Source organism: Bos mutus, chromosome 19 (genome assembly GCF_027580195.1).
Source record: "Bos mutus isolate GX-2022 chromosome 19, NWIPB_WYAK_1.1, whole genome shotgun sequence".
In the NCBI taxonomy this organism is placed as follows: Eukaryota; Metazoa; Chordata; class Mammalia; order Artiodactyla; family Bovidae; genus Bos; species Bos mutus.
Genome location: NC_091635.1, coordinates 27401794 through 27429526, shown reverse-complemented (window position 1 = coordinate 27429526; position 27733 = coordinate 27401794). Strand labels below are relative to the sequence as shown.

At 37.2% G+C, this 27733-nt stretch overlaps 1 protein-coding gene across 1 annotated transcript; it reads left to right on the top strand.

Moving 5' to 3' along the window:
• The first annotated feature begins 1414 nt into the window (after positions 1-1414).
• Positions 1415-27733, top strand: TOP2A (DNA topoisomerase II alpha). The gene is made up of 35 exons (XM_014478879.2): positions 1415-1571; positions 2430-2585; positions 2784-2874; positions 3139-3202; positions 4636-4781; positions 4969-5066; positions 5557-5769; positions 6099-6272; positions 6470-6571; positions 6679-6816; positions 7850-7988; positions 8970-9127; positions 9425-9550; positions 9810-9920; positions 10067-10172; positions 10264-10373; positions 10849-10941; positions 11332-11446; positions 11537-11658; positions 13120-13268; positions 15275-15506; positions 15684-15818; positions 15935-16135; positions 16311-16506; positions 18025-18116; positions 18220-18384; positions 18511-18594; positions 19556-19738; positions 20058-20148; positions 24560-24712; positions 24952-25072; positions 25193-25236; positions 25637-25777; positions 26219-26418; positions 26749-27733. Exons 1-35 carry the CDS (start codon positions 1551-1553, stop codon positions 26875-26877), a joined length of 4599 nt encoding a protein of 1532 aa, XP_014334365.2. The 5' UTR covers positions 1415-1550; the 3' UTR covers positions 26878-27733.

The window sequence follows — 27733 nt, the reverse complement described above, 5'->3', positions numbered from 1 at the left end:
ACATAGCACATGGGCCACTTCCATCCTTGACTTCCTGTCACAACATACTCTCTCCTCACTGGCCTCACTGGCCTCACTGGTCTTCCCTGGGGCTTTGCCAGCAGAGTGGGCGTTGGATACCCTGCAGTGGTTGACTTGGTTTTAGAAGGAAAAAAAGGATTAAGCCCACAAATTTATGCTAACCTAAAGAAAACCCCTGCTTCCTGATTCTGTTAGTCTACTGTTCTAAACACCTTATGTTTACATTCTGTAATCCTCACACTACCCTGAGGTAATGCTGTTATTTTTATTCCCTTTTTTGAGCAGAGGAAAAGAAAGCAACTGAGAAGCTGCCTTCATCAAGACCACACAACTGGTAAAATGCCTAGTCAGGGTTGAAACTCAGGGAATAATTATTGGAAGGAGGTATTAATATTTCTGATGGAATTCGCAGTCACTCAAATTGTGCAGGTTTTTTTTCTAGCATCTTGTGAGGGCAATGACTTTTCTGTCATTTTAACATTGTGGATTGAAGACAGAAAAAAAACCACAAATTTGAACATTTAAACGTCAGAGTAGTAAACATTTCGGTCTTTGGCACTTCCTAGTCAAATATGGACTACAGGGTTCAAGGAACAACACAGAGAAGAGTAAAAGTAACAACTACGAGGACATTCTGCTGGTCGTCTGAGGAAAAAGTTACTGTCTTAGAATGGCACCTAAACCATCCTCGACTCCTGAGGCGGTGACTTTAAATTATCCCCTTTGATTGACAAGTCGCTGTCTCAAGCCGCTCTTTCGGGGGTTTTGAACGCTGGTCTGTTTTATGTGGGCTCTCTATGCCCTGCCATTATACGAAAACCCAAGCTACGTTCAGTTACGGCCAAGTATGGCTTTTGTTTCTTCAAAGTTAGGGGTGGGAGGGTCGGCTTTGAGACAGACGCCTGGTTTGCTGAACTGAACCGAATGCCCCGGCTGCTTGTCCAGAAAGCTGGCGCTCAGTTTTCCCAGGAAACGGAGCTAGGACTCCCGTTTCTTTCAAATTAAAAAAAAAAAAAAAAATCAGGATAGAGGACAGTCTTCAGATTTTAGGGATCCCGAAAGAAGACAGCAGCTCCGGGGCATACATATCTTCTCCTTTTTCTTTTCACCCCAACCTGGATCCCACTTCCGCAGCGCATTTTTCCAGAGTTACACAGAAAGAACAAACTAGCCCTCCTCATTGGCTAGATTCCCTGTCCGTGCCTCAGCTACGACTCCGAGTGGTGTCTTTTAAAACGGTCTAGTCCCGCCTCCCTCGTCTAATTGGTTCATTCAAAAGGGCCAGCTCAGCTGTTTATTGGTGAATATAAAAAGCCAGCTCTGATTGGTTTCTCTGGACGGAACTGATGAGAGCGCGTCAACGATTGGCCTATCTGGTTTGGGCGGGCTAGCGGAAGGTTCAAACCGGAGTGGAAGCTCTCTCCTAACCGACGTGCGTCTGTGGAGAAGAGGCTTGCTCAGTGATTGTCTCGAGGGTCCCACCGGTTTAGTCACTTGCAGGGTTCTCGAGCCTCTTCACGACCGTCACCATGGAGGTGTCGCCACTACAGGTACAGCTCGCGGGAGGGGCGCGTCGCGGAGCCTCAGCGCGTCCCGGCATCTCTCCGGCTGCCCGTGAGAGAGAGGCGTCTGGGTCGTAGTCCGGCCGCCGAGGGCTGGGCGTGGGTTTTCCGCGTCTACTCGGGTCCCCTGGGCTCGGCGTGATCGCGAAGAGACTGAAACCTTTTTCTGGTGCAAGTAGTGAAGTATTGTCGGCTGTACTGGCTTCTAGGGTGCGGCGTTGTGTTTCAGTTTCTAGAGATTCATTTGGTCCCGGTGTAGGTCGATGGCATCGTGGTCCGCATGTAGCTTTACGCGGCACTGAGAGATGCTTTCCTCTCCTACCTGGGGCTGAAAATGGGATTGGACGACCCTGACCTTGGACAGTGCAGAGCAAGGAACAGGGTTCTCACTATGGAGCCGGCAGGTCCGAGATGCTCAAAATACGTCCCTCCTGTGTTTAAAACGTTAACGTGTCCAAAGGATGGAATCCTTATCCTCCCGTACTGCTACTGTAGAATCTGTTAAGTGTCTGAGACCTGGTAGGCACTCAGTAGATACGTGTGGAGTATCTGAAAGAAGGGGGTGTGTGCTGTTGATGGCATCTAACGCATGAAAGTATTTCCATGTCAGATACACATGGCAAAATAATACGTCTGTTTAAACTGACACTTGGGGGAACCTGCTGCAGTTAACTTATATTGCCATGTTTGTACAAAACTATGCCAGCTCCATTGATACCTACCAAAAGGCTGTGCGATTTGTTTTGGTGTGTGTAAGCAGACCACTACGATAGGTATTTTGTTTCTGGTTTCTGATAAACCTATGATTCAAAATCCCTTTTCTTTAATTTTTTAAAAAATTGCTAGCCTGTAAATGAAAATATGCAAGTCAGCAAAACAAAGAAAAATGAAGATGCTAAGAAAAGATTGTCTATTGAAAGAATCTATCAAAAGAAAACACAACTGGAACATATCCTGCTCCGCCCAGACACCTACATTGGCTCTGTGGAATCAGTGACCCAGGTAAAATCAGGCTAATTAAGTGTAGTTAAGATGAATACTTTTCCAGGTTAATTTTCTATATTTCATGTACTTTGTCTTCTGGAACTGGCCTAAGCTATCATCTACATTGTCATACTAATTCAGAAGACTTTACAGTAACCATGATAATAAAACAAAGTAGATATATAAAGTAACCGTATTTCTTTTTCTTATTTCCAGCAAATGTGGGTTTATGATGAAGATATTGGCATTAACTATAGGGAAGTCACTTATGTTCCTGGTTTGTACAAAATCTTTGATGAGATTCTAGGTAAGTATATTCTTAATACAAAGATCTACTGGTCAGATGTGAGAAGTATTATTCATAGCAAAAAACAGTTGGCAAAGGTTAGACAGTCTGCTGGAATCTAGGAAGTTGAGTTCTTAGAAACAGTCCTATGAATAAAAATTGCTAAATGAATACCTCATCAATGTTACTCCTGCACTGCTTGAGACTTTTTTCTTTTTATATCTTAGAGGTAAAGAGTGTTTTCTAAAATACTTTAAGTTTTTACAAATGTGTATTTTCTTTCAGTCAATGCTGCAGACAACAAACAAAGGGACCCAAAAATGTCTTGTATTAGAATCACAATTGACCCGTAAGTCTCCTGCTTAGTCTTTTGTTTTTTTGTAGCACCCTGTTGCTGTTAATTGCATTTACTTGATTTATAGTAAAGTTGAGCTTTTTTTTAATGGGATTTTGCAAAAGTGCAGAAAGGTAGAGTGCTAAAATGAACAATCTAGATAGCTACCATCTAGATCCAACAGTTGTCAACACTTTGCCATATTGTGTACCATCTATATTTTTTAATCATTTCAAAATGAATTATAGACATTATAACACTTTATCTCTAAATATTTCAATAAACATCTCCAATAAGTTCTCTAAGTATTCCAGAGTCTATAGCTATAACTTTTTCTCATGATGCTATTCAAACAGTAAACCAGCAGATGGTGATAAAGAATAATTTGATCTAACATTTCTGCTTATAAATGTCCTTTTGTGGGTAGTCAGGGTGTAGCTTCCCTTTGTTATTATCCTATTCAGTTATAACATAAACTATACTTTAGATTCTTTTTGGGAAATGTGTTAATGATGTGCTTGAGTGCTCCTAAGGACTTGATGCCATAGTCTTTTAAAAAATATTAAGCTAGTTTTAAACTACGTGTCAGAGAGGGCAATGGCACCCCACTCCAGTACTCTTGCCTGGAAAATCCATGGATGGAGGAGCCTGGTAGGCTGCAGTCCATGGCGTCGCTAGGAGTCGGACACAACTGAGCGACTTCACCTTCACTTTTCTCAACTGAGCGACTTCACCTTCACTTTTCTCAACTGAGCGACTTCACCTTCACTTTTCTCTTCCATGCATTGGAGAAGGAAATGGCAACCCACTCCAGTGTTCTTGCCTGGAGAATCCCAGGGATGGCGGAGCCTGGTGGGCTGCTGTCTATGGGGTCACACAGAGTTGGACACGACTGAAGCGACTTAGCAGTAGCAGCAGCAAGCTACATGTAATAAGAACCATAGTGTGTGTCGTTAGAACTAAAATATAAGTCCGAATAAATTTTGAATATTTTATTGGTGAGCAGGGACGTTTACAATTGATAATGCGCTTTCATATTTGTTTTGCCAGTGTGCTTTGTCAGGTGGGAAAGCTAAGGGAGCTGGGACAGTGCAGATGATCCTCTTAAAAGCGGTATAATAATATTGTTTCCAAATTTTGTCCTTTTCTTTCCATTGGGCATAAGTCATTTCCCTTTGTTTATCCTAACATTTTAAAGCTTCATATTTTTTCAGTATTATCAGTGTCTGCCCAGGTGTTGGAAAAGGATTGATTTTTTTTTTTCCTTTTGGCTCCTATTTCATGAGTGTTAGGAACTACGTGTGCTGAATTTCAGAAGGTATATATATAAAGAGTCATAAAGAAATTGAGACGTGTGTTTTAGAGACAATGGAATTTAAATATGAAAAGAATTAAGCACTAGCTTAACATCTGTTTTACAAAAAAAGAATTCAATCTTCTTTTCTTAGGGAAAACAATTTAATTAGTATATGGAATAATGGAAAAGGTATTCCTGTTGTCGAACACAAAGTTGAGAAGATGTATGTCCCAGCTCTTATCTTTGGACAGCTCCTAACTTCTAGCAACTATGATGATGAAGAAAAGAAAGTAACAGGTAGAGTATTGAGGAAAATAAAAAACACATTTGTTGCTGAAAAAATACATCTTTTCAAAGATTGTGGCCTAAAGGTTAAAAATATGGGAGTAAATCTCTATAATTAAATAGCATTGCCAGTGATTAAGAAATAAAGCTGTAAATGAGATAAGAACAATTAAATCACATTTTATATTTATTTGCCCAGGTGGTCGAAATGGCTATGGAGCCAAACTGTGTAACATATTCAGTACCAAATTTACTGTGGAAACAGCAAGTAGAGAATACAAGAAAATGTTCAAACAGGTAAGTAAATGAGTATCTTGTGCCTTGATTATAAATTATGCTATAGCAATAATAATTATAAAATAGTGGCATTAATGGTTTAACATAATTTATAATCTATTAAATCATGGGAGAGGGAAAGTGAAGTTGCTCAGCCGTGTCTGACTCTTTGTGACACCACAGACTGTAGTCTACCACGCTTCTCCATCCATGGTATTTTCCAGGCAAGAGTACTGAAGTGGGTTGCCATTTCCTTCTCGAGGGGATCTTCCCCACCCAGGGATCAAACCCGGGCCTCCTGCATTGCAGGCAGACGCTTTACCCTCTACCTTGAGCCACTAGGGAAGCTCATAGAAAGTTACTCATAAACGTATATTAGGGGAGTTGGGGGGTGGGAGTTGGTTTGGTTGAGTGTGTGGTTTTCTTTTTTTAGGACTTGTAAATTTGTGTTATTTAATTCTAGTTTGTGAGATAACTTGAATTTTTTTCTCTCTATTCTTTATTTCCATAGACATGGATGGATAACATGGGGAAAGCTGGTGAGATGGAACTCAAGCCCTTTAGTGGAGAAGATTATACATGTATTACCTTCCACCCTGATTTGTCCAAGTTTAAAATGCAAAGCCTAGACAAAGATATTGTTGCACTGATGGTTAGAAGAGCATATGATATTGCTGGATCCACTAAAGATGTCAAGGTCTATCTCAATGGAAATAGGCTTCCAGTAAGTATTTTACTGAATGTAGGCAATGAGGTACTTTGTGTGACCATCATCAAAAGCAAAGTTGATTTTTTTTTCCTCCCATTTGTTTTTCTTAGCACTTCTCAGATATGTTCTGTAAAGAAAACATAATGCCACATTTTAAAAAAATCAGTTAACTTATTTTAAGTTCACTGAAGTCTTTCTCAAAGAATCTTCTAACTAAATCCTTTTGTGTCCTTTAATGACCATCCTCTTATACATATCAGTGAACACCGTTTCATTAGTTTTGAAAAATCTTTATAACCTACTTTTTCATTTACTTAAAAAAAATTAATACTATTATTTTTTAGGTGAAAGGATTCCGTAGCTATGTAGATCTGTATCTGAAGGATAAGGTAGATGAAACTGGCAATCCATTGAAAGTTATCCATGAACAAGTAAACCACAGGTGGGAAGTATGTTTAACAATGAGTGAAAAAGGCTTTCAGCAAATTAGCTTTGTCAACAGCATTGCTACTTCCAAGGTAATTTTATTTTTGAATTATCAATCATGATTTATATTTACATATTTCATATAAGTATTCTTGTTTTAAATATATAAAATGAACTTGAATATTTGGCTACCTTGGCATCAAGGGAACTAAATTAGCTTTTAAAATGTTTGATTATTATTACAATTTTGAGGGTAATGGATTTACAGTTTGGTATTTTTCCTCATTAGGGTGGCCGACATGTTGATTATGTAGCTGATCAGATTGTGACTAAACTTGTTGATGTTGTGAAGAAAAAGAACAAGGGTGGTGTTGCAGTAAAAGCACATCAGGTACAATACTTTAACACTGTTCTTTCTTGAAAGTCAAGGAAGAAGCAAAAGTCTATAAATAAAGCATGAGTAAATTTTTAGTAATTTACTGTCAATTTTTGCTGCAGGTAAAAAATCACATGTGGATTTTTGTGAATGCCTTAATTGAAAACCCAACCTTCGACTCCCAGACAAAAGAGAACATGACTTTACAAGTCAAGAGCTTTGGATCAACATGCCAGCTGAGTGAAAAATTCATCAAAGCTGTGAGTACTTGGAAGGAAATAAACGATAGAAGCATCTTCCTTTATTTTCCATTGCCCTTCTCAACTCTGCAGAAACCAAAATTCCTCCCACATGTCTTCTCTCCCTGAAAAGGAAATTAAAAAAACAACCCTTACCGCTTACCAACTCTTACCAAGCCCTTAATTATCATCTATATGACATCTCTGTTTATTTGGCCATTACATGTCACCAGTTCAGATCACTTCTGAATTTATCTCATCTAACTAGTTACCAAGCACTGAATGCCTTAAGTTGCTCTCAGCGGACACATCCAAAACTGAATCAGTTCTCTCCATACTCACTAATCGCCATTCATGGAACTTCCCCACCCTCAAAAAACAAAACTATGTCCTGTTTTAGTCAAAGGCTCCAACCAACTGTTAGGTTGCATAAACCTGAATTCCTTAATTCAGCCTACAAGACCCTGCCGTTTCCAACCTTATCTCAGTACCACTTTTCCCACATTACCTAAGTCTCACTCCTACTGGCTTTAAATTACTCAAAAACAGAGTACTCTTTCCCTCTTTAGAGCTTTTTCACATTTCGGGCAGAGGGATTACCTTGCCTGAAACGCTTTTCACTTGGCTGACTACTTTTAGGTCTTAACTGTCATTTCTTTAGGAAAACCTTTACTTTATATTCATTTCCCTAAAAATTTGTTCCCATAAGACACTGGCCATATATTATTATACATGATATGCTTTCCACTTATCTCTTCATACTGTAATCGCTCATTTTATTTCTGTCTTCCTTGTTGTACCAAACTCCTTTAGGACAAGGACTACAGCTAATTTGTTTTAACCACTAGATCTCCACATGGAGCTCAGTGCCTGGCACCATATAAGTATGTAGTCAGTAAATATTGAATGAAAACCCAAAGGAACCAGCTGCCTCAATAGTGATAATCTGAGACAGGAAAATGTGCCACATCCTGCCCATTTTTGTGGGAATTCATTTGTATTCCATATTTCTGACAGAACTCTTTTTCCCTAACATGAATCTTCTCATTTTCAGGCGATTGGCTGTGGTATTGTAGAAAGTATACTAAATTGGGTGAAATTTAAGGCCCAAATCCAGTTAAACAAGAAGTGTTCTGCTGTAAAACATAACAGAATCAAAGGAATTCCCAAACTTGATGATGCCAATGATGCAGGTACATATTTAATGTTTCCAAAGTTTAAATCTTATACTTATTTGATTTGATTCATTGACAGCATACTGTGGGTATTTTTCCCTTGACACTTAATATTCAACAGAATATTTGTACTTTGTTAAAAATCAGCCAGTTCCCTGTTACTGAACACTTGGGTCATTTATGTTTTTAACTGTTAAAAATAGTTTTGAAATGATTATTTTGGTGTATAAAACAAGAATGTTTATACAGTAGTCTTCTCAACCTTCCTAAGTCCCTGGCTATCTCTGAAAAATAAAATGACAGACATTAACAGGAAAAAAACAAGTGTATTTATTTAATATAGTTTCATGTGACCTGAAAATTTGTAAGGAAGTGAAAACCCAAAAAAATGGTTAAACTTAAGTGATTTTATGCTAGCTTTGATGAAGAATGCAAAGTTCTGGAAAGATATGATAGGACAGTGATTATTAGCTGATTATAGTAAACCTGGGGAAACTTAGCATGGCCTTTTCATTCAGATTCTTCTTGGTGACCTTTAATCTTAGATTAAAATGTTCTTTTCTTCCGGGTTTAAGGCGAGCACCTCCTTCATGAGGATCTTATGACCTGCTTCAGGAGAGAAGTTTAGGGGAGAGATCAGAGAGATATTCTTGCTTCTACTAAAGTTTTCTTTTCTCAAAACTCCCTGAGCTTAATAAGATAATGTGCCAAGGTGCCATATTTTAGAGGCATGTCCTAAACCTCATTACCCACAAAATATGTTAAATGTAATATGATCAAGCAAATGTTTGGCAACAGTATAATCATCATGAAAGATTAGTCTAGGAAACTAAGACTTTATTAACTTACAAACTTTAGTTAAACTATAAGTCCAATTACTTAACTCTATTTCACTCTCAAGCCAACTTGTTATGAATTGTAAGTTATTTGTGTTTTATCACATGTCTGAATTAGTATATTTGAGGTTGGACTAAATATGCTAATATTTATTTATTTTAGGAGGCCGAAACTCTACTGAGTGTACACTTATCCTGACAGAGGGAGACTCAGCTAAAACTTTGGCTGTTTCAGGCCTTGGTGTGGTTGGGAGAGACAAGTATGGGGTTTTCCCTCTTAGAGGAAAAATACTCAATGTTCGAGAAGCTTCTCATAAACAGGTAGAGTATATAAAAACTATCTTCAGAATCTAAGCTTATATTTCACCCCCTTATTGGGAGGATATAAGATATATATAAGATTTTAAAATATATCTTAGTTTGTCGTTATTTTAGAAAATTGTGTATAATGTAGCATATCTTAACAGATCTTTCTGACTTAGTAAAGTATAGGCTGCTGCTAATAACTCAAAAATACTGGAATTCCAAAAAATCCAAGCAACGTATACTGTTATAATTCTTTGTTCCTTTAAAGTTTGTAAATAAAATCTTACCTTTTTGTCTATATGTCCGTTTCAGATAATGGAAAATGCTGAAATTAACAATATAATTAAGATTGTGGGTCTTCAGTACAAGAAAAACTATGAAGATGAAGATTCACTGAAGACTCTACGTTATGGAAAGATAATGATTATGACAGATCAGGTCAGAATTAAACATGTCTTATTGTTGCATTGCTTTTCTGCCATGAAAGGATATTATTTATCTTTAGTCCACATCTAATAAGATATGTTTCTATTTTATGCATATTATATAATACAGGTTAAGTGAGTCTAAATTTGAATAGCTTTTTTTTTCTTTAATCCCCACAGAAAAACTTTTGAGAAATTGCCAGTATGTCAGTCACAATTTTTTTTAGTTTCTAAGCAAATCTTTTGTGTTTTGGCTTTCCAAATATTTCTAGGACCAAGACGGTTCCCATATCAAAGGCTTGCTGATTAATTTTATCCATCACAACTGGCCCTCTCTTCTGCGACATCGTTTTCTGGAGGAATTTATCACTCCCATTGTAAAGGTATACTGATTTCTAAGGTACCATAATGGATATTTGAAGGCTCTACTCCTCAACCCTGGATACACATATAACCTCAGTGATGTGTGATGGTATGCAGGGAACCCAGCAGTGTGGAAAGCCATAGCAATGTGTTTTTTTTACCTCAGGTGTCTAAAAACAAACAAGAAATGGCATTCTATAGCCTTCCTGAGTTTGAAGAATGGAAGAGTTCTACACCAAATCATAAAAAATGGAAAGTCAAATATTACAAAGGTTTGTACTGAAACTCACATAGAACTTCTCATTTTGTTATATACCATTGTACAGGTTTATATGGAGTAACTTGGTGTTCTTGCTTTTGTAGGTTTGGGTACCAGCACATCAAAGGAAGCTAAAGAATACTTTGCAGATATGAAAAGACATCGTATCCAATTTAAATATTCCGGTCCCGAAGATGATGCTGCAATCAGCCTGGTGAGTTTGAGTGTATTTCACAAATACATTCTGGTTTTAGAGGGGCTTCCCAGGTGGAGCAGTAGTAAAAAAAAAATCGCCTGCCAATGCAGGAGATGCAAGAAACATGGGTTCCATCCCTGGGTCGGGAAGATCCCCTAGAGAAAGAAATGGCAGCCCACTCCAGTATAGTTGACTGGAAAATCCCATGGACAAGGGAGCCTGGTGGGCTACAGTCCATTGGGTTGCAGAGTCAGACACAACTGAGCACATACACACACTGGTTTTAGAAATCAGTGTTTTAACTAGTCAACTGAAACATTTAATTTTTCATGTAATAAAATGTTCTATAAAATAGATGATTTTCAGTACACATATTCCAAAGAAAGGAATCAGGTATTTTAGAAACTGAGTTATGGTTTGTTAGTTTTTTCTAGAAAAAATATTTTGGTATCTGTTAGTGCCAGTAACATCTTTTTTACCTTCTAATTTGTAGGCCTTTAGCAAAAAGCAGACAGATGATCGAAAGGAATGGTTAACTCATTTCATGGAAGATAGAAGACAACGAAAGTTACTTGGCCTTCCTGATGTAAGAAAATTTTAATATATCCCACAAAATGTACTATTTACTGACCTTTTAGAATTGATAGTATAGCAAATTAAGGCTACTAAATAAATGTTTCAGTAAAAAAGTTAATAGATAACTACTTATAAATATCCTTATTTAATGATTGCTGCATAGATGTATTAGACCTGAAAGAAACTACAAAGTCAATAAACTTTTTTCCTAATTGTACAGCAAATAAATTTGCTTTGTCTTTAAAACATAAAATACTTTATAATTCTTTGTTTTTGAAAGACTTTAAGAATTAGCATAGAAATGATAATGCTTTGTTTTATTTTTGCATTAAGCATTGTTAAGACCAGTGATGTTTTTTATCTTAAACTAGATCATTTAATACTCTCTTTGGTTCCTCAGGATTATTTGTATGGGCAAGCTACCACATATCTGACATACAATGACTTCATAAACAAGGAACTTATCCTGTTTTCAAATTCTGATAATGAAAGGTCTATCCCATCTATGGTGGATGGTGAGTTCTATTTTTACCATAAGATGGAAATCAATGCCTAGAAATGATTAAATTAATGATATTAATATTTGCACGTCTTTCATTTTGAAGGTTTGAAACCAGGTCAGAGAAAGGTTTTGTTTACATGTTTCAAACGGAATGACAAGCGAGAGGTGAAGGTTGCCCAGTTAGCTGGGTCAGTAGCTGAGATGTCCTCTTATCATCATGGTGAGGTAAACACATTATCTATAATGTTTCTGGAAAGCATTATAGCAGAAATACCTGCAAAGTCATTCTCCAAACAGTTGGTGAAAGTATAAGCTGGTACATCCATAGTAGAGAATAATTTGGTGAAATATATCAAACTATAAAATTGTTTATTTTGTAACTTAATCTGATTATAAAAATAATGTGCCTATAATGGGCTTCCCTGATGGCTCAGAGGCTAAGGAATATGTCTGCAATGCAGGAGACCCACATTTGATCCCTGGTTTGGGAAGATCCCCTGGAGAAGGGAATGTCTAAAACAAGGCTACTATAATCAAAAGATATGCAAGGATCTACATTCAAAGATATTAATATTTAGTAATGTTTGCTATAACTTTGTTATGCCAAAATTTAGACATGGAAAGTGTCCATCAAATGGAAAATTATTATAAATTATGACATCTGTACATGGAATCTGTGATATAAGTGATAGGTGGGGCTTCCCTGGTGGCTTAGAGGTAAAGAATCTGCCTGCCAATGCCGGAGACACGTGTTCGATCCTTGGGTCAGGAATATCCCCTGGAGAAGGAAACGGTATTCTTCAACCCACTCCAGTATTCTTGCCTGGGAAATCCCATGGACAGAGGAGGAGCCTGGCAGGCTAGAGTCCATGGGGTCACAAAAGAGTCAGACATGACTTAGCAACAACAACATATCTATAGGTACTAACACTGAAGAACATAGTGAGGGAAAAGAAAAGAAGACCAGAATAATAATATACTCCAAACTGTTATCTTTGGTTATCCCTGGGAATGGGAAAGGGCAGTTTTCTAATTTTTCATATATGTCTGAATTGATTGCCTTTATACAAACATACATCTGTTCGTTTTTTATTTTGAAATTGGTTTTTTGCATTTATTATATAAAACATTTTTAAAGAATAAGATTTCCTGTAAGTTTCTAGATTTTTAAAGAGATGATTGTCTTGCTTGTTGCTTCAAATCAAAATATAGTAGGTACTTTGTAGATGTTCACCTAGTAAATATTTGTTTAATGCTTACTGTGTACAGAGTATACAAAATTAAATCATATATATTCTCTACCTTTAACATATAATCACAGTTAAGCCAGAGGGCTACCACACATGTGCACATACACTCACACAACTATAGAGTGAAACGTGCTAGAATAGAAAGGAGTAGTGTTTAACACAGAGGAGGAAATACTTCATTCTGCAGAGGGTGAATGGAGGAGCTGTGCCTTCAGGGTTAAGACTTGATAGAAATTGCTGGAAGGCAAGCAATTTCTGAACTAGGGGCCAGAAGTCTTAGGTTTACGTACTACGTCTGCCATGTATTTATCTTGGAAAAGCCAGTAAACATCTACACTTCATAAAACCTTACAGGATTATAGTGAAATATAGTCTTAACAATAGACATGTTATTATTGAGGCTATGGATGAGACTAATGAATCTTTTTTCCCCCAGATGTCACTAATGATGACCATTATCAATTTGGCTCAGAACTTTGTGGGCAGCAATAATCTGAACCTTTTGCAGCCCATTGGTCAGTTTGGTACCAGGTTGCATGGTGGCAAGGACTCTGCTAGTCCTCGATACATCTTCACAATGCTCAGGTGGGTATGCTTCCGATTTTTAGTAAATTGTCATTTCCAATTTTGAAGTCTTGTGAGTTAGTTGACCAAAAACAGAAAAATTCAGTTAATCAGAAAATGGATTTTTGATGCAAATGTTTGCATTCTTAATTGTTTTAAACTAGCTCATTAAAGTTTAGTCTACTCTTTGCAATGAGTAGAAAATCAAAATTCTATTTCAGTTTGATAGCTTAGCCTTTATATCCCTTAAAATGTTGTTTCCTTGCCAAACTATAAATGTTTTACTCTTGTTTCTTTTTATTTTCTTCTCTTTTCTTCCATCTAGAGCTGTGGTTATCAACCAGGGTAGATTTCACCCTTGAGGGGACATATGGCAATGTCTGGAGACATTTTTGATTGTCATGACTAGGGGAGCCATGCTATTGGCATCTAGTGAGGCCAGGGGTATTGCTGAACGCTCTGTAATGCACAGGACAGCACTTGCACAGCACAGAACTATCTGACCCAGTAGTGCCAAGATTAAGAAACTCCGATATAGAGTTTAAGCCAGAGTCAAGATAAGAACTTAATTCTTCTTAAATACCAAAGTGGAAATACTGCTTCCTTTACAAGTCTGTGGAAAGTACATTATGATTGGTCAATTTTCAACTGTCATCTTATTCATTCTTTCAACAGCATAGGGCATAATTAATAATTCCATCCCTGAGCCTCTTTTTTTCTCTATTTGTCCTCCAGGACACTAGGCTGTTGGTTCTTCTCCTTATTAGTCTTCTTCACTGGGTCCTTCTCATCTTCCCAACCTCCAAATTATGGCCGGCCCTGGGGCTTCTTCATCTGATCTCTTTCTACTAACTATACTGCCTTCCCATCCAGGGATGATATCTCATGCATCCAGTCTCAGCTCCAGCCCTGGCCTCTAAATTTCATGTCCCTCTCAGCTTTTACTACTTGGATGTCTAATAAATATCTCAAACATAAGTTCAAAACTACACTCTTAGTCCCTGTCTCAGTAAATGAAATACCATCCTCCTAATTCTCAGGCTAAAAATTTGGAGTTACCTTTGACTTGTTTTCTCTACACTTGCATCCAGTTCATCAGCAAGTCCTGGGGACTCTGAACTGGAAAAATACTTAGTCACCCCATTCAATATATAGACTAGTATAGTCTACCACCCTTCTTTCTGTTGGCAGTAGATTAACTTTTTTAATAGGTTACTCGAGTTCAAAACCTTCCAACTTTTTAAAAAATATTTATTTATTTGGCTGTATCAGGTCTTAGTTGTCACATGCAGAATCCTTGTTGCAGCACATGAGCTTCTCTTTAGTTGTGGTGCATGGACTCTAGAGTGTACGGGCTCATTAGCTGCCTCACAGCATATGGGATCTTAGTTCCCCGACCAGGGATCAAACCCATGTCCCCTGCATTGGAAGGTGGATTCTTAGCCACTGGAATAACTTCTTCATTCAGAAAAAAATTAGAGCTTTATTTTAGCAAGCCAGACCCTATATGATCTGTGCTCCCCCTCCCCATGTCTTGATTCCATCTCATACTATCTCTTCTTCAAACACACCTGGCCTCTTTGCCTATAATCAAAGAGGCCAAGCACACTCCCTCAGTGCCTCTGACTTACTGGTACCTCTGTTTGCTGTATGTACACTTTCTCTCAGTTTCTTCTGTGCTCAAATATTATCCTATCAGAAAGGGCTTAGCATTCCTTAGCAGCCCCTCAACCAATTTTAGGTACTTTATCTATTTAATATTTACCATACCACCTGACAAAATGTACATTCATTGGCTGTACTACTAGAGTATCTACCTGTACTGAGTTCCTTAAAGACTGAGACTTAATATCTGTAGTGCTTGACATATATGTAGAAAATACTCTAAATAATATTGGTAAATGAATATTAACAGGTAAAGCCAAGGTAGTTTTTATGTATATATCTGAAATAACACATGTTCTTTCCATGAAAGTTGTATCAAAGCCAATATTTTTCTAAAACAACATTCTTTGTTTTCTCTTTAGCCCTTTGGCTCGGTTGTTATTTCCAGCAAAAGATGACCATACATTAAAGTTTTTATATGATGACAACCAGCGTGTTGAGCCTGAATGGTATATTCCTATTATACCCATGGTGTTGATAAATGGCGCTGAAGGAATTGGTACTGGGTGGTCCTGCAAAATCCCCAACTTTGATGTTCGTGAAGTTGTGAATAACATCAGACGTTTGATGGATGGAGAAGAACCTTTGCCAATGGTAACTATTCTGTGGACTAAGAACCTTAGTTTTCCTCTGGTTTCAATTCAGCAGATGATGTAGCTAAAGAGCATAAAAATTTATTTATTGCTTAATGTTAGATTTACTGTTTAATGCTGTTGGGATTTGTTTTAGTATCACATTTCGAAAACATTCTTTTTTTAAATACCAATTTAGCTTCCAAGTTACAAGAACTTCAAGGGTACTGTTGAGGAGCTGGCTCCAAATCAATATGTGATTAGTGGTGAAGTGGCTATTCTTAATTCTACAACCATTGAAATCTCAGAGCTTCCCATCAGAACGTGGACCCAGGTAAGTAAGGATTTCTTTTTTGATTTCTGTGATGGGGAAACATTTTTTATACTAACGTATGTTGAATACACAGGAGCCTAAGTTTTAGAAACTTACAAAAGGATTCTTTCTTTTAGACATATAAGGAACAGGTTCTTGAGCCCATGTTGAATGGCACTGAGAAGACACCGCCTCTCATAACAGATTATAGGGAATACCACACAGACACCACTGTGAAGTTTGTTGTGAAGATGACTGAAGAAAAGCTGGCGGAGGCAGAGAGAGCTGGACTACACAAAGTCTTCAAACTCCAAACTAGTCTCACATGCAACTCTATGGTATGTCCTGTTTTATGATAAACGTGTTTCCATGTATATTACAGGTTAATATCAATTTTTAAAGGATGTCTTAGGCTACTTTTACATTTTCAAAGAATGAGGTCATTCCTTTAAAACCATTAAAGTTTAGCCAATTTATCTACTGTTGACTCTAATCTTGTTTTTTCTTTTCTAGGTCCTCTTTGACCATGTAGGCTGTTTAAAGAAATACGACACAGTTTTGGATATTCTAAGAGACTTCTTTGAACTCAGGCTTAAATATTATGGATTAAGAAAAGAATGGCTTCTAGGAATGCTTGGTGCTGAATCTGCTAAACTGAATAATCAGGCTCGCTTTATCTTAGAGAAAATAGATGGCAAAATAATCATTGGTATGTTTCTGGACCGATAACTGCCTGTACTAAAATTACAATCTTGCCTCACTTCTTTTAAACAGTTTTGGTAAGAGGAATGATAGGGAGGGAGGACAAAATCCATTTATTTCTGCTGGTTCCATGTGTGTCTTTCATATATCTAAATAAGCATTTATGGTTTAAAAGAGATAGCTTAGCTTTTCCTAGACTGAGCATCTTGAGAAATCAGAAATTAGTTAACATTCCCTGGTGGCTCAGACGGTAAAGTGCCCACAATGCGGGAGACCGGGTTCAATTCCCGGGTCGGGAAGATCTCCTGGAGAAGGAAATGGCAACCCACTCCAGTACTCTTGCCTAGAAAACTCCATGGATGGAGGGGCCTGGTGGGCTACAGTCCATGGGGTCACAAAGAGTCTGACAGAACTGAGTGACTTCACTTTCGCTTTAGACAGAAGAGAATGGAGAGCTAGAAGAGGTCCCTGTGTAAACTGATTGATAACAGCAGAGAGAAGTCTGATAGAAAAACCAAAAAGGAAGGAGGATTTTAAATGGATTATATTATAAGTAAATTGTATACCCAAGACTGAAAGTCCTGTCTAAGGGAATTTTAAGACATTCCAGAAGCAACAAAATCAAAGTTTAAGTATTAACCAGGAATAAAACAGTTTTGACTAAAGTTAGAAGCCTCAGCTCTGGCCAGGATTAACTAAAAAGCCAGGTAACTATGGGTTGTAGTAGCAAGTACCAACACATGACAACACAAGTTACATAGTGATCACAGGATAATTTTCTAATGGTACACAAAAATGTTTAGTTTAATAGTAACATATTCATGGGTCTTTTAAAATACTATAACAGTGCATCTCAGTCCCCTAATTTTACAGATACTACCGCTTAAGACAAAGCTAAATAAATAATATTGGGTATGACTCAAAAATAAAAAGTAAAGATTATATTTAGTTGACTAGAATTTAGGAAATACTAGAGACTGTCCAGGCTTCTTGAAGAGTTAATATAGAAGGCCTAAAGGTGTGACTTATGTCAAGTTAATTGGCACTTAGAACCTCACTATATCACAGCTAGTAACATTCAGTATCCCTCAAAGTCTAATAAATTGACTATAGTAGACACTGAGAAGGGGGTACTATAGAAAAAAGGGAACAAATGCATTGTAAGGGGCCATAATCAAGAGAAATCAATGTTTGGATGGTGGCACTAAGAACTTACCTGCTCGAGTGTTGAAATGAAAAGAACAGAGTATAATTGAGGTTGATATTTATCAGAAATAAAGGTTTTGATTGTCTTCTGTTATGATTAGATCACAACCTCATATATGATTTGACTGCCCCCTTGTGGTAATTTATATTTATCAGTGGTTTAGGGAGAAGACTTGGTGTCCACCAGGATGTACAAATTTATGCAAAAAGACCTTATAAGTTCCAGTTTTAATCTTTTGACTTAATATGGTAAAAACTTTATCCTTTCCTAAAATATTGCTCAAAACTACTGTCTCTGTGTTCACATTTGTTTAAATAGAAAATAAGCCTAAGAAAGAGTTAATTAAAGTTCTGATTCAGAGAGGATATGATTCGGATCCTGTGAAGGCTTGGAAAGAAGCCCAGCAAAAGGTAATTTCTTGGTTAGCATTTTCTATGTTATTAGAGATTGTGTACAATCTAATGTCTATATTTCACATTTCCTATTAAAGATACATTTTAATTTCTTGTTTAGGTTCCGGATGAAGAAGAAAATGAAGAAAGTGACAGTGAAAAGGAAACTGAAAAGAGTGACTCTGCAACAGATTCTGGACCTACCTTCAACTACCTTCTTGACATGCCTCTTTGGTATCTAACCAAGGAAAAGAAAGATGAACTGTGCAAACTAAGAAATGAAAAAGTGAGTTGTTGCTGGATAGTACATGTTGCTTGGTTGTATTCTAATGGTGAAAGAAAATTGTGGGCTTTGGGAAAATGCTGTTTATGCACATAAATTAACTCTTAATTTTCTGACTGTCTTATGAAGGAGCAAGAGCTAGAAACATTGAAGAGAAAGAGTCCATCAGATTTGTGGAAAGAAGACTTGGCTGCTTTTGTTGAAGAGCTGGAGGTGTGTAGTTTATAATGCCCATGTTAGAATTTGTATTAATGAAATAAGCTATTCTAGCAATATACCTCGTCAGGAAATTTCACAGTTGACAATAGAAAGAATATAGGGGGCATAAGTAAATGGTACCAGGAAACACACTACCTAGAAGTTTTCACAGGAAGAGGGGAAAGGACAAAAGTTGATTTTTGACCTATTGGGAGTGAGAATTTAAATGTAGAAGAACACCAACCCAGCCCCCCAAGTAAACCTGAAAGGACAAAGACAGTTTCCTTCAGGGCTGGCTAATCAGTAGTTTAAGAAGATCCTTTGTTTCCAAATCAGTAATACTGTTTTGCAACATTATCTTTAACATAAGAAAAAGTATCTTAATTCCATAAATTAAGCTAAAATCTTTAATGTGAAGATTTATGTTATTGCACTTCAGTTTGGATGTCTAGCTTGTAATTGGTGATTGGATACATTACTGGAATCACATCCTTTCTGTTTATTTGAGTTTATAAACGTATACATTTATGTGTATGTATATGTATTTTATCCTTAATTCTGATTCCCCATTTTATCCTCAAAGGTTAAGTTGTAGAATCAAACGTAGAACTCAGTCTTTTATCTCCACTTTTCAAAGTGTGCCTTAATGTTTGAACAGCTTATCACAAATTTACCTTTGAGATGTAACAAACTGAAATCAGTTTAATCATTGCCTTTTATTCTGTCCCTAGGGATAAAGTGACATCTATGCTGTAATGTCCTTGTTAGCTTATAGACTTGCTTTCTTTTTTTTTTGATGTGACCCCATTGTATATATATATTTTTTAATTGAAGGATAATTGCTTTACAGAATTTTGTTGTTTTCCGTCAAACCTCAACATGAATCAGCCATAGGTATACATATATCCCCTCTGTTTTGAACTTCCCTCCCATCTTCCTCCCCATAGCCTTGCTTTCTTATATCCACCTTTTCTAGGTTGTTGAAGCAAAGGAGAAACAAGATGAACAAATAGGACTTCCTGGGAAAGGTGGGAAAGCAAAGGGGAAAAAAACACAAATGGTAGAAATTTTGCCTTCTCCAAGTGGAAAAAGAGTCATCCCCCGAGTGACTGAAGAAATGAAAGCAGAGGCAGAAAAGAAAATTAAAAAGAAAATTAAGGTGATACTCTTGAAAGCTTATACATAAAACACTTTAAGCATTTTTCCACTTAGAACTGAACTAATCATAGAACTTCTAATCCCGTAGTTTGGAGTTTATCAACTCATCATAACTTCCCTTTCTTACGAGCCTGATTTATTTTCAATGTTTAAGTATCTTTGAAAAAGTCATACCCATACCATTATTCAGAGCTCTTAGCCAAAATAGAAAGAAAAAAAAAATCACTCTTTGACCAAATATATATTTGTATATTTGACCCTATATTATTCTGAATAATAAGTTGGCAGAATTTGACCATTTTTGTTGTGCGGTCTTTTAGAGTGAAAATACTGAAGGAAGCCCTCAAGAGGATGGAATGGAAATGGAAAGCCAAAAACTGAGACTGGAAAAGAAACAGAAAAGAGAGCCAGGTATTGAAACATCTTAAGAAAAATGATGTAGAGTTGAGATTAAATTCTGTTTGTTACCTAGTATGTTCCACATAGATATTCAGAAGTTCTTCTTGAGGTCCATGAAGGACTATATCTGAAATTCCCTATCTTTTTCCTTGGTATTTGATTTTTGTAATGAAATACTTTATTGGGCTCTGAAGAAAATGCTCAGTTTGTTAAGTTTCACTTTCTAGCTGGTTATAAGGTTTTAATATATATAACATCAGTTCAGTCGCTCAGTCGTGTCCGACTCTTTGCGACCCCATGAATTGCAGCACACCAGGCCTCCCTGTCCATCACCAACTTCCGGAGTTCACTCAGACTCACATCCATCGAGTCAGTGATGCCATCCAGCCATCTCATCCTCTGTCGTCCCCTTCTCCTCCTGCCCCCAATCCTTCCCAGCATCTGAGTCTTTTCCAATGAGTCAACTCTTCGCATGAGGTGGCCAAAGTACTGGAGTTTCAGCTTTAGCATCAGTCCTTCCAGTGAATACCCAGGACTGATATCCTTTAGAATGGACTGGTTGGATCTCCTTGCAGTCCAAGGGACTCTCAAGAGTCTTCTCCAACACCACAGTTCAAAAGCATCAATTCTTCCACTCTCAGCTTTCTTCACAGTCCAACTCTCACATCCATACATGACCACTGGAAAAATCATAGCCTTGACTAGACAGGCCTTTGTTGGCAAAGTAATGTCTCTGCTTTTGAATATGCTGTCTAGGTTGGTCATAACTTTCCTTGTCCAAGGCGTAAGCGTCTTTTAATTTCATGGCTGCAGTCACCATCTGCAGTGATTTTGGAGCCCCAAAAAATAAAGTCTGACATTGTTTCCACTGTTTCCCCATCTATTTGCCATGAAGTGATGGGACCGGATGCCGTGATCTTAGTTTTCTGAATGTTGAGCTTTAAGCCAACTTTTTCACTCTTCTCTTTCACTTTCATCAAGAGGCTTTTGAGTTCCTCTTCACTTTCTGCCATAAGGGTGGTGTCATCTGCATATCTGAGGTTATTGATATTTCTCCCGGCAATCTTGATTCCAGCTTGTGCTTCTTCCAGCTCAGCGTTTCTCATGATGTACTCTGCATAGAAGTTAAATAAGCAGGGTGACAATATACAGCCTTGACGTACTCCTTTTCCTATTTGGAACCATATTCATATATAAAGTTTCTTGAAGACAGTCACCACATCTTAGTCATGTTGTTTTATCCCCAGAGTTCAGCACTGTACCTGGGATATACTTAACACTCACTCAGTAAATTAAATAGAAATAACAACTCTAACCATTTGTTTATGCCTTTATTGAATATCTACTTATTTTTAACATCTTCATTGAGCTGTTTTAACATACTCATATGCAAGATTCACTCATTTAAAGTGTACCATTCGGTGATTTTAGTATACTCAGTTTTAGAACAGTTTCTTGCCCTGCAAAGAACACTGTACCCATTAATGGTCACTCTCCATTTTCTCCCAACTCCCCCTTCCCCCAGGCAACCACCAATCTACTTTCTGTGTCTAGATTTGTCTATTCTGGACATTTTATATGAATGGAATCATGTAATATTTTCCTTTGTGGCTGACTTCTTCACTTAACATAATGTTTTCAAGGGTCAGCCATGTAGTAACATGTATCAATACTTCATTCTGTTTTGTTGCCAAATAGTTTTTCATTGTATGAATATACCACATTATATTTATTTGGTCATCAGCTGATATTTGGATTGTTTCCACTTTCTTTGGAGAAGTGTCTGTTCAGATCCTTTGCCCATTTTTTACATTGGGTTATTTGTCTTTTTATTGTTGAGTTAGTTGGAAGAGTTCTTTATATTCTAGATGCCAGATCTTTATCAGATATATGATTCTCAAATATTTTCTGCCAGCCTGTGAAATATCTTTTCATTTTCTTGATGGTGTCCTTTGAAGCACAATTTTTAATTTTGATGAAGTCTAATTTATCTTTTTCTAATGTTGCTCATATTTTTGGTGTCATATCTAATCTTTTGCCTAAGGAATTCCCTGGCAGTCCAGTGATTAGGACTCCATGCTTTCACTGCTGAGGGCCCAGGTTTGATCCCTAGTTGGGGAACTAAGATCCTGCGAGCCCTGTGGTGTAGCCAAAAAAAGAAGAAAAGATTTATCCCTATTTTCCTCTAAGAGTTTTTAGTTTTAGCTTTTACATTTAGGTAATTTTGAAGTAAGTTGCATATGGTATAAGCAAGGGGTCCAACTTCATTCTTTTGCATGTGGATATCCAGATGACCCAGCATCATATATTGAAAAAACTTTCCCTATTGAATTGTTTTCACTTTTGCCAAAAATCTAAAGTTTATTTATGGATTCTCAACTCTATTCCATTGATTGATGTATATATCTATCCTTGAGTACCTACTTTTGATAGGTAATGTGTGCTCAGTTCTGTGGGGAGTACAAAGATGAATAAAACAAATAGAAACATTTTTTGTTGTTGTTCAGTTGACTGGTCACATCCGAGTCTTTGAGACTCCCTGGACTACAGCACTGCAGGCTTCCCTGTCCTTCACTGTCTCCCAGAGTTTGCTCAAACTCATGTCCAGATGCCATCCAACCATGTCTGTTGTCCCCTAAAGATCTTAGTGTTGAAAAAGAAGTAGTAAGAAAATGGGAGGGGGGCTCAAGAGGGAAGGGATATATATATAGTTACGGCTGATTCACATTGTTGTATGGCAGAAACCAACAACGTTGCACAGCAGTTATCCTCCAAAAAAGGAATAAAAGTATGCCGTATGTACTATGCTGTTTAAACTACCTAGCAATCAGTACTTTGGCCACTTGATGCTAGTGGCCAACTCATTAGAAAAGACCGTGATGCTGGGAAAGATTGAAGGCAAAAGGAGAAGGGGGTGGCAGAGGATGAGATGGTTAGATAGCATCACCAATTCAATGAACATGAATTTGAGCAAACTCCAGGAGATAGTGAAGGATGGGGAAGCCTGGCTGCAGTTCATGAGGTCACCAAGAGTGGGTCACAAATTAGCAACTGAACAACACAAAGCAATCAATTAGCATATAAAGCCAATGAATCAAATAAGTATTATATAATGTGCATGGGACAATGAGAAGGCCCCCTTCGCAGAGTGGGAGGGTTTATTTTGAAAAATAGTAGCAAATAGTTATATCAGATTGTGGAGAGTTAGGAAACCAGGTTGTTGGGGAGGGTGGATATGTTGGATTCAACTAGGTATATGAAGAAAGAACTAAGTAGACCAGTAGGGAGACTGTTCTTCTTATCTTTGGGCCTAAATGAGGGAAATAAATAGCAAAGGGTGGGTATGAGAGATAGTTGGGGTTAAGAATTAACAAGACTTAGTGACTTTAAACCTCCTCAACTCAGCCATTAAATGCCCCTTAAGGTTTGGGCCAAGCCATTCTTCCCTTTGCATTGTCTCCCTTGCCTTGACTTGTATAACTTATTGATCTTCCAGCTGTTCTTATGCCTTTCCCATCTCCACACTGTAGCCTACAAAACTCTTTAAAAATGCAAATCTGGTCATGTAAGTTCCCTTTTTAAAACAAAATTCTTAACAAGACCAGCCATTCTCCTCCTGACTTCTGTTTTCCAGCCATAATGGATTTCTTTCAGCTTCCTAAACGCACTGTATTTTCTCACAGAACTTTGTACGTGTTATATCCTGAACTAGAATGTTTGTCATCCATTTCCCTTCAGCTAGTTAACTCTTGTTTAAACTTCAGATCTCAGCTCAAACACCTCTTTCTTGCAAAAGCCTCATATTTATATATATATACATGCATCCATGGAAAATCCCATGAGAGGAGCCTGGTAGGCTGCAGTCCATGGGGTCGTGCAGAGTCGGACACGACTGAGTGACTTCACTTTCACTTTTCACTTTCATGCATTGGAGAAGGAAATGGCAACCCACTCCAGTGTTCCTGCCTGGAGAATCCTGGGGATGGCGGAGCTTAATGGGCTGCCGTCTCTGGGGTCGCACAGAGTCGGACATGACTGAAGCGACTTAGCAGCAGCAGCAGCACACGCATACTATTGATGCATGCCCTATGCAAACACATATACTGTGGGATTACTACTACTATGGGATTAGATGACCAAGCTATAAGCTCCTTAGCAAGGGGGACTATGTCTGTCTCCGTTCACCATTGTATTCCCAGTACTAGCACAGTTAAGTATTAGGTTGGCCAAAAAGTTCATTCAGTTAGTGACTGCTTTGTTGAATAAAGTCCTTGGTAAATAGGAAAAATATATCTTTTATTTTTACACTTTAAGCCAAATGAAGTTTTTGGGCAACCTAATATTTGAAGGATAGATGGATGATAGATGGAGAAAAGTGAGTCAGAGAATATGTAAAGATGGTTAATTCCTATCTCCTTTCCAGTTACCAAGACAAAGAAACAAACTACATTGCCATTTAAACCAATCAAGAAAGCAAAGAAAAGAAACCCCTGGTCCGATTCAGAATCAGATATGAGCAGTAACGAAAGTAATTTTGATGTCCCTCCACGAGAAAAAGAGTCACGGAGAGCAGCAGGTAAGGAAAAGTGAAGAACATGCTGCATATTCTGAAAAATTCAAACGACCTGTGTATTTCAAGATACATAATCCCAGAAATTGTTATCTTAGAGCAGTAATTAAATTTTTGAGAAATTAAGACATCTTTTCAAAGATTAAACTGAAGCTTATATCTTCAGGACATATTGTATTAATATGTGGATTAAATATTTCTCCTGTTGTCCTCTTTGATTCTTTGCATATGTATATTTTTAACAGCAAAAACCAAATTCACAATGGATTTGGATTCAGATGAAGATTTTTCAGATTTTGATGAAGACACTCAAGATGATTTTGTCCCATCAAATGCTAGTCCACCTAAGATCCAAACTTCCCCGAAGTAAGTATCCTCTCTAATAGGGATTTTAGCATGATTGTTTTTAATAGTTGATGATATATTCTTTGTTGTTTGACACATTTAGAACTGGTCGTCAGGATGTTTTGTTTTATTTTATTCTAGACATAGTAACAAAGAACTGAAGCCACTGAAGAGTGCCTCATCAGGTATGTATTTAAGTAAAAATTGTGAGATGTCTGCTTTACTGGACACTCAGGTCCACCTGGCTTCTAACCCAGACTATATTATCCAAGTCCTGTCTTTGAAAATAAATGTGGGTTCTTGTTAGTATTACATTGATATTGGTCATTAGATTTAGTTTTGCACATGAATAAGTTCTCCATTTAATATATTAAAAGTAACCATGTGCTTGCCAGGTACTGTGCTAGAGATACAAAAAATAACTTTGCTGATGAAGAACCCAGAAATTAGAACAAAGTTATAAAAGTGTGTTTGAAATATTCCAGAAAAGTCACAAACATGGTGTTTGAATAGGAATTCAGAGCAGGGACAAAGCACGGATTTTTGTGTATTGCTTATATGTACTACTTTCCTTTCCATTTGAAGTAACAGAGCTTGATGCTGATGATGCTGAGGATAATGCACCACCTCCTCCAAGCTCTCCTGCTGCAGATTTCCCAGCTGTAACTGAAACCATAAACCCTGTTCCTAAAAAGAATGTGACAGCAAAGAAGACAGCAGCAAAAAGTGAGCCTCAGTCTTTGAATTGGGTAATATTGGGATTAACTAACTGGCTTCTAGAAGTCAACTTCAAATTTTTATTCTCCAAATTTACTATAGGTATTAAAATAAAGACCTTGTCTAAATGAAAACAAATCCTTAGATCTTTATAATCAAAATTGCTAGTCAGAAGATTTTTAAAAAGTGTTTCTCAAAATGCCAGGTGTTATCCTAACTAGTCATACCTATGACAGGGATGGGACTTAGAAACAGTTACAAACACTTAACATGAAGCCTATAACTACAAAAAAAATCAGATACTTAAGAATATTTCAATTCTCTTATGCATTTTCGTCTCGATTGTTGTCTTTTCCTATGTTAAATATAAGCAGAAAACAAGTTGCTAAAGAAAGTTCACTGTGGAAACAGTTCAGCTAAGAGTGACCATGATGAATGCCTGTCTTACAGGTCAGCCTTCCGCCTCCACTACAGGCACCAAAAAAAGGGCTGCACCAAAAAAAACCAAAAAGGATCCAGACTTGGATTCTGATGTCTCTAAAAAGCCTAATGCCCCCAAAACCAAGACTCGCCGCAAAAGGAAGGCGTCCTCCTCTGATGATTCCGACTCTAATTTTGAGAAACTGATCTCCAAAGCAGTCACAAGCAAGGTACTTGTTCTAGTCGGTCCTTTCACTGTAGGTTTTTTTTTTCCCACTGAAAAAAGTTACTGTGAAACACGTAATCAAGCTTTGCTGCTAATAATTTGGCTCATTTTTAAGAAAATAAATGTAAATCCATTACCCTTGTACTCTATGTAGTTTAGCTGTAAAACAGCTAAATGTCACTAATCAGTCAATGAGAGGTTTGCCTTTGGTCTGTTTCTTACTGCTTGTTAGAAGGTGGAAAATTCCTTGAGTTGTAGTCTGTTGGTATATTTTTTGCATTGAAATTCTACTGTCCGGTTGATACTGGAAATTATTTGCACTGTTCTTTTTTAGAAACCCAAGGAGGAAAGTGATGATTTCCATCTGGACTTGGACTCAGCTGTGGGTTCTCGGGCAAAATCTGTAAGAACAAAGAAACCTATAAAGTACCTTGAAGAATCAGATGAAGATGATTTCTTTTAAAATGTGAGGTGACTATTTTAAGTAATGATCTTAAAGTTAGGTAAATGTCTCAATTTCCTCCCCTCTGAATTTAGTTTGGGGAAGGCAGTTTTAGTTCAGGACCATTAAAGTGAAGTATGTAGAGCCCAAGTGTCCTTTATCTCTGTGTAATACTGTATAATACTGTGACCATCTCGTGGACAGTGTTTTGTTTTCTTCTCTGCTTTGTATATGTATTTAGTCTGTTTTCTTGTCTTTTAAAGTATGATTTTAGGTTCTCCTGGCCTCTCGGGATAGTTGTGTGGTAACTTTAGCATAATGTAGTTTGACAGTTCATTAAGCTAAAATTGGAGCCCTTTGACATAAAAGTTTCTACTCTGCCTACTTTCAGTAAATATGAGATAGAGCATGATTAGTTCTCTGTTTTATCTTAGTTTTATAAGTAATTTTCCATCAGATAGAACTCTATGTAGTTCCAGTTCCAAATACTCACTCAGCCTTTTATATGCTGAATTTTTAAGCAGTGAAAAATTGTTCATATTCTTCATATCCTTTTGAATAACAGCAGAAACCGTCAATAAAATGAAGAAAATTAGATCCTAAGTTGTGATTATCTCAACACTTGACTTGTCCTCTCAGATTGCAAAGGAGTCAGGAACAATATTCTCAAAGAATATTGATACTATACTCAGCAGTGAGCTTTTATATCCATTTTGGGAAATCTCCATAATTTTCCATTTATAAACTTTTCAAGACCTTCCTGCATTCATTACATGTGTGTGACTTGAGTGATGTTAATGTTTTTGTAAATATTTACTATGTTTTTCTATTTAGCTTAATTCCAACTATTTTGTACTTTAATAAAATGTTGTAAACA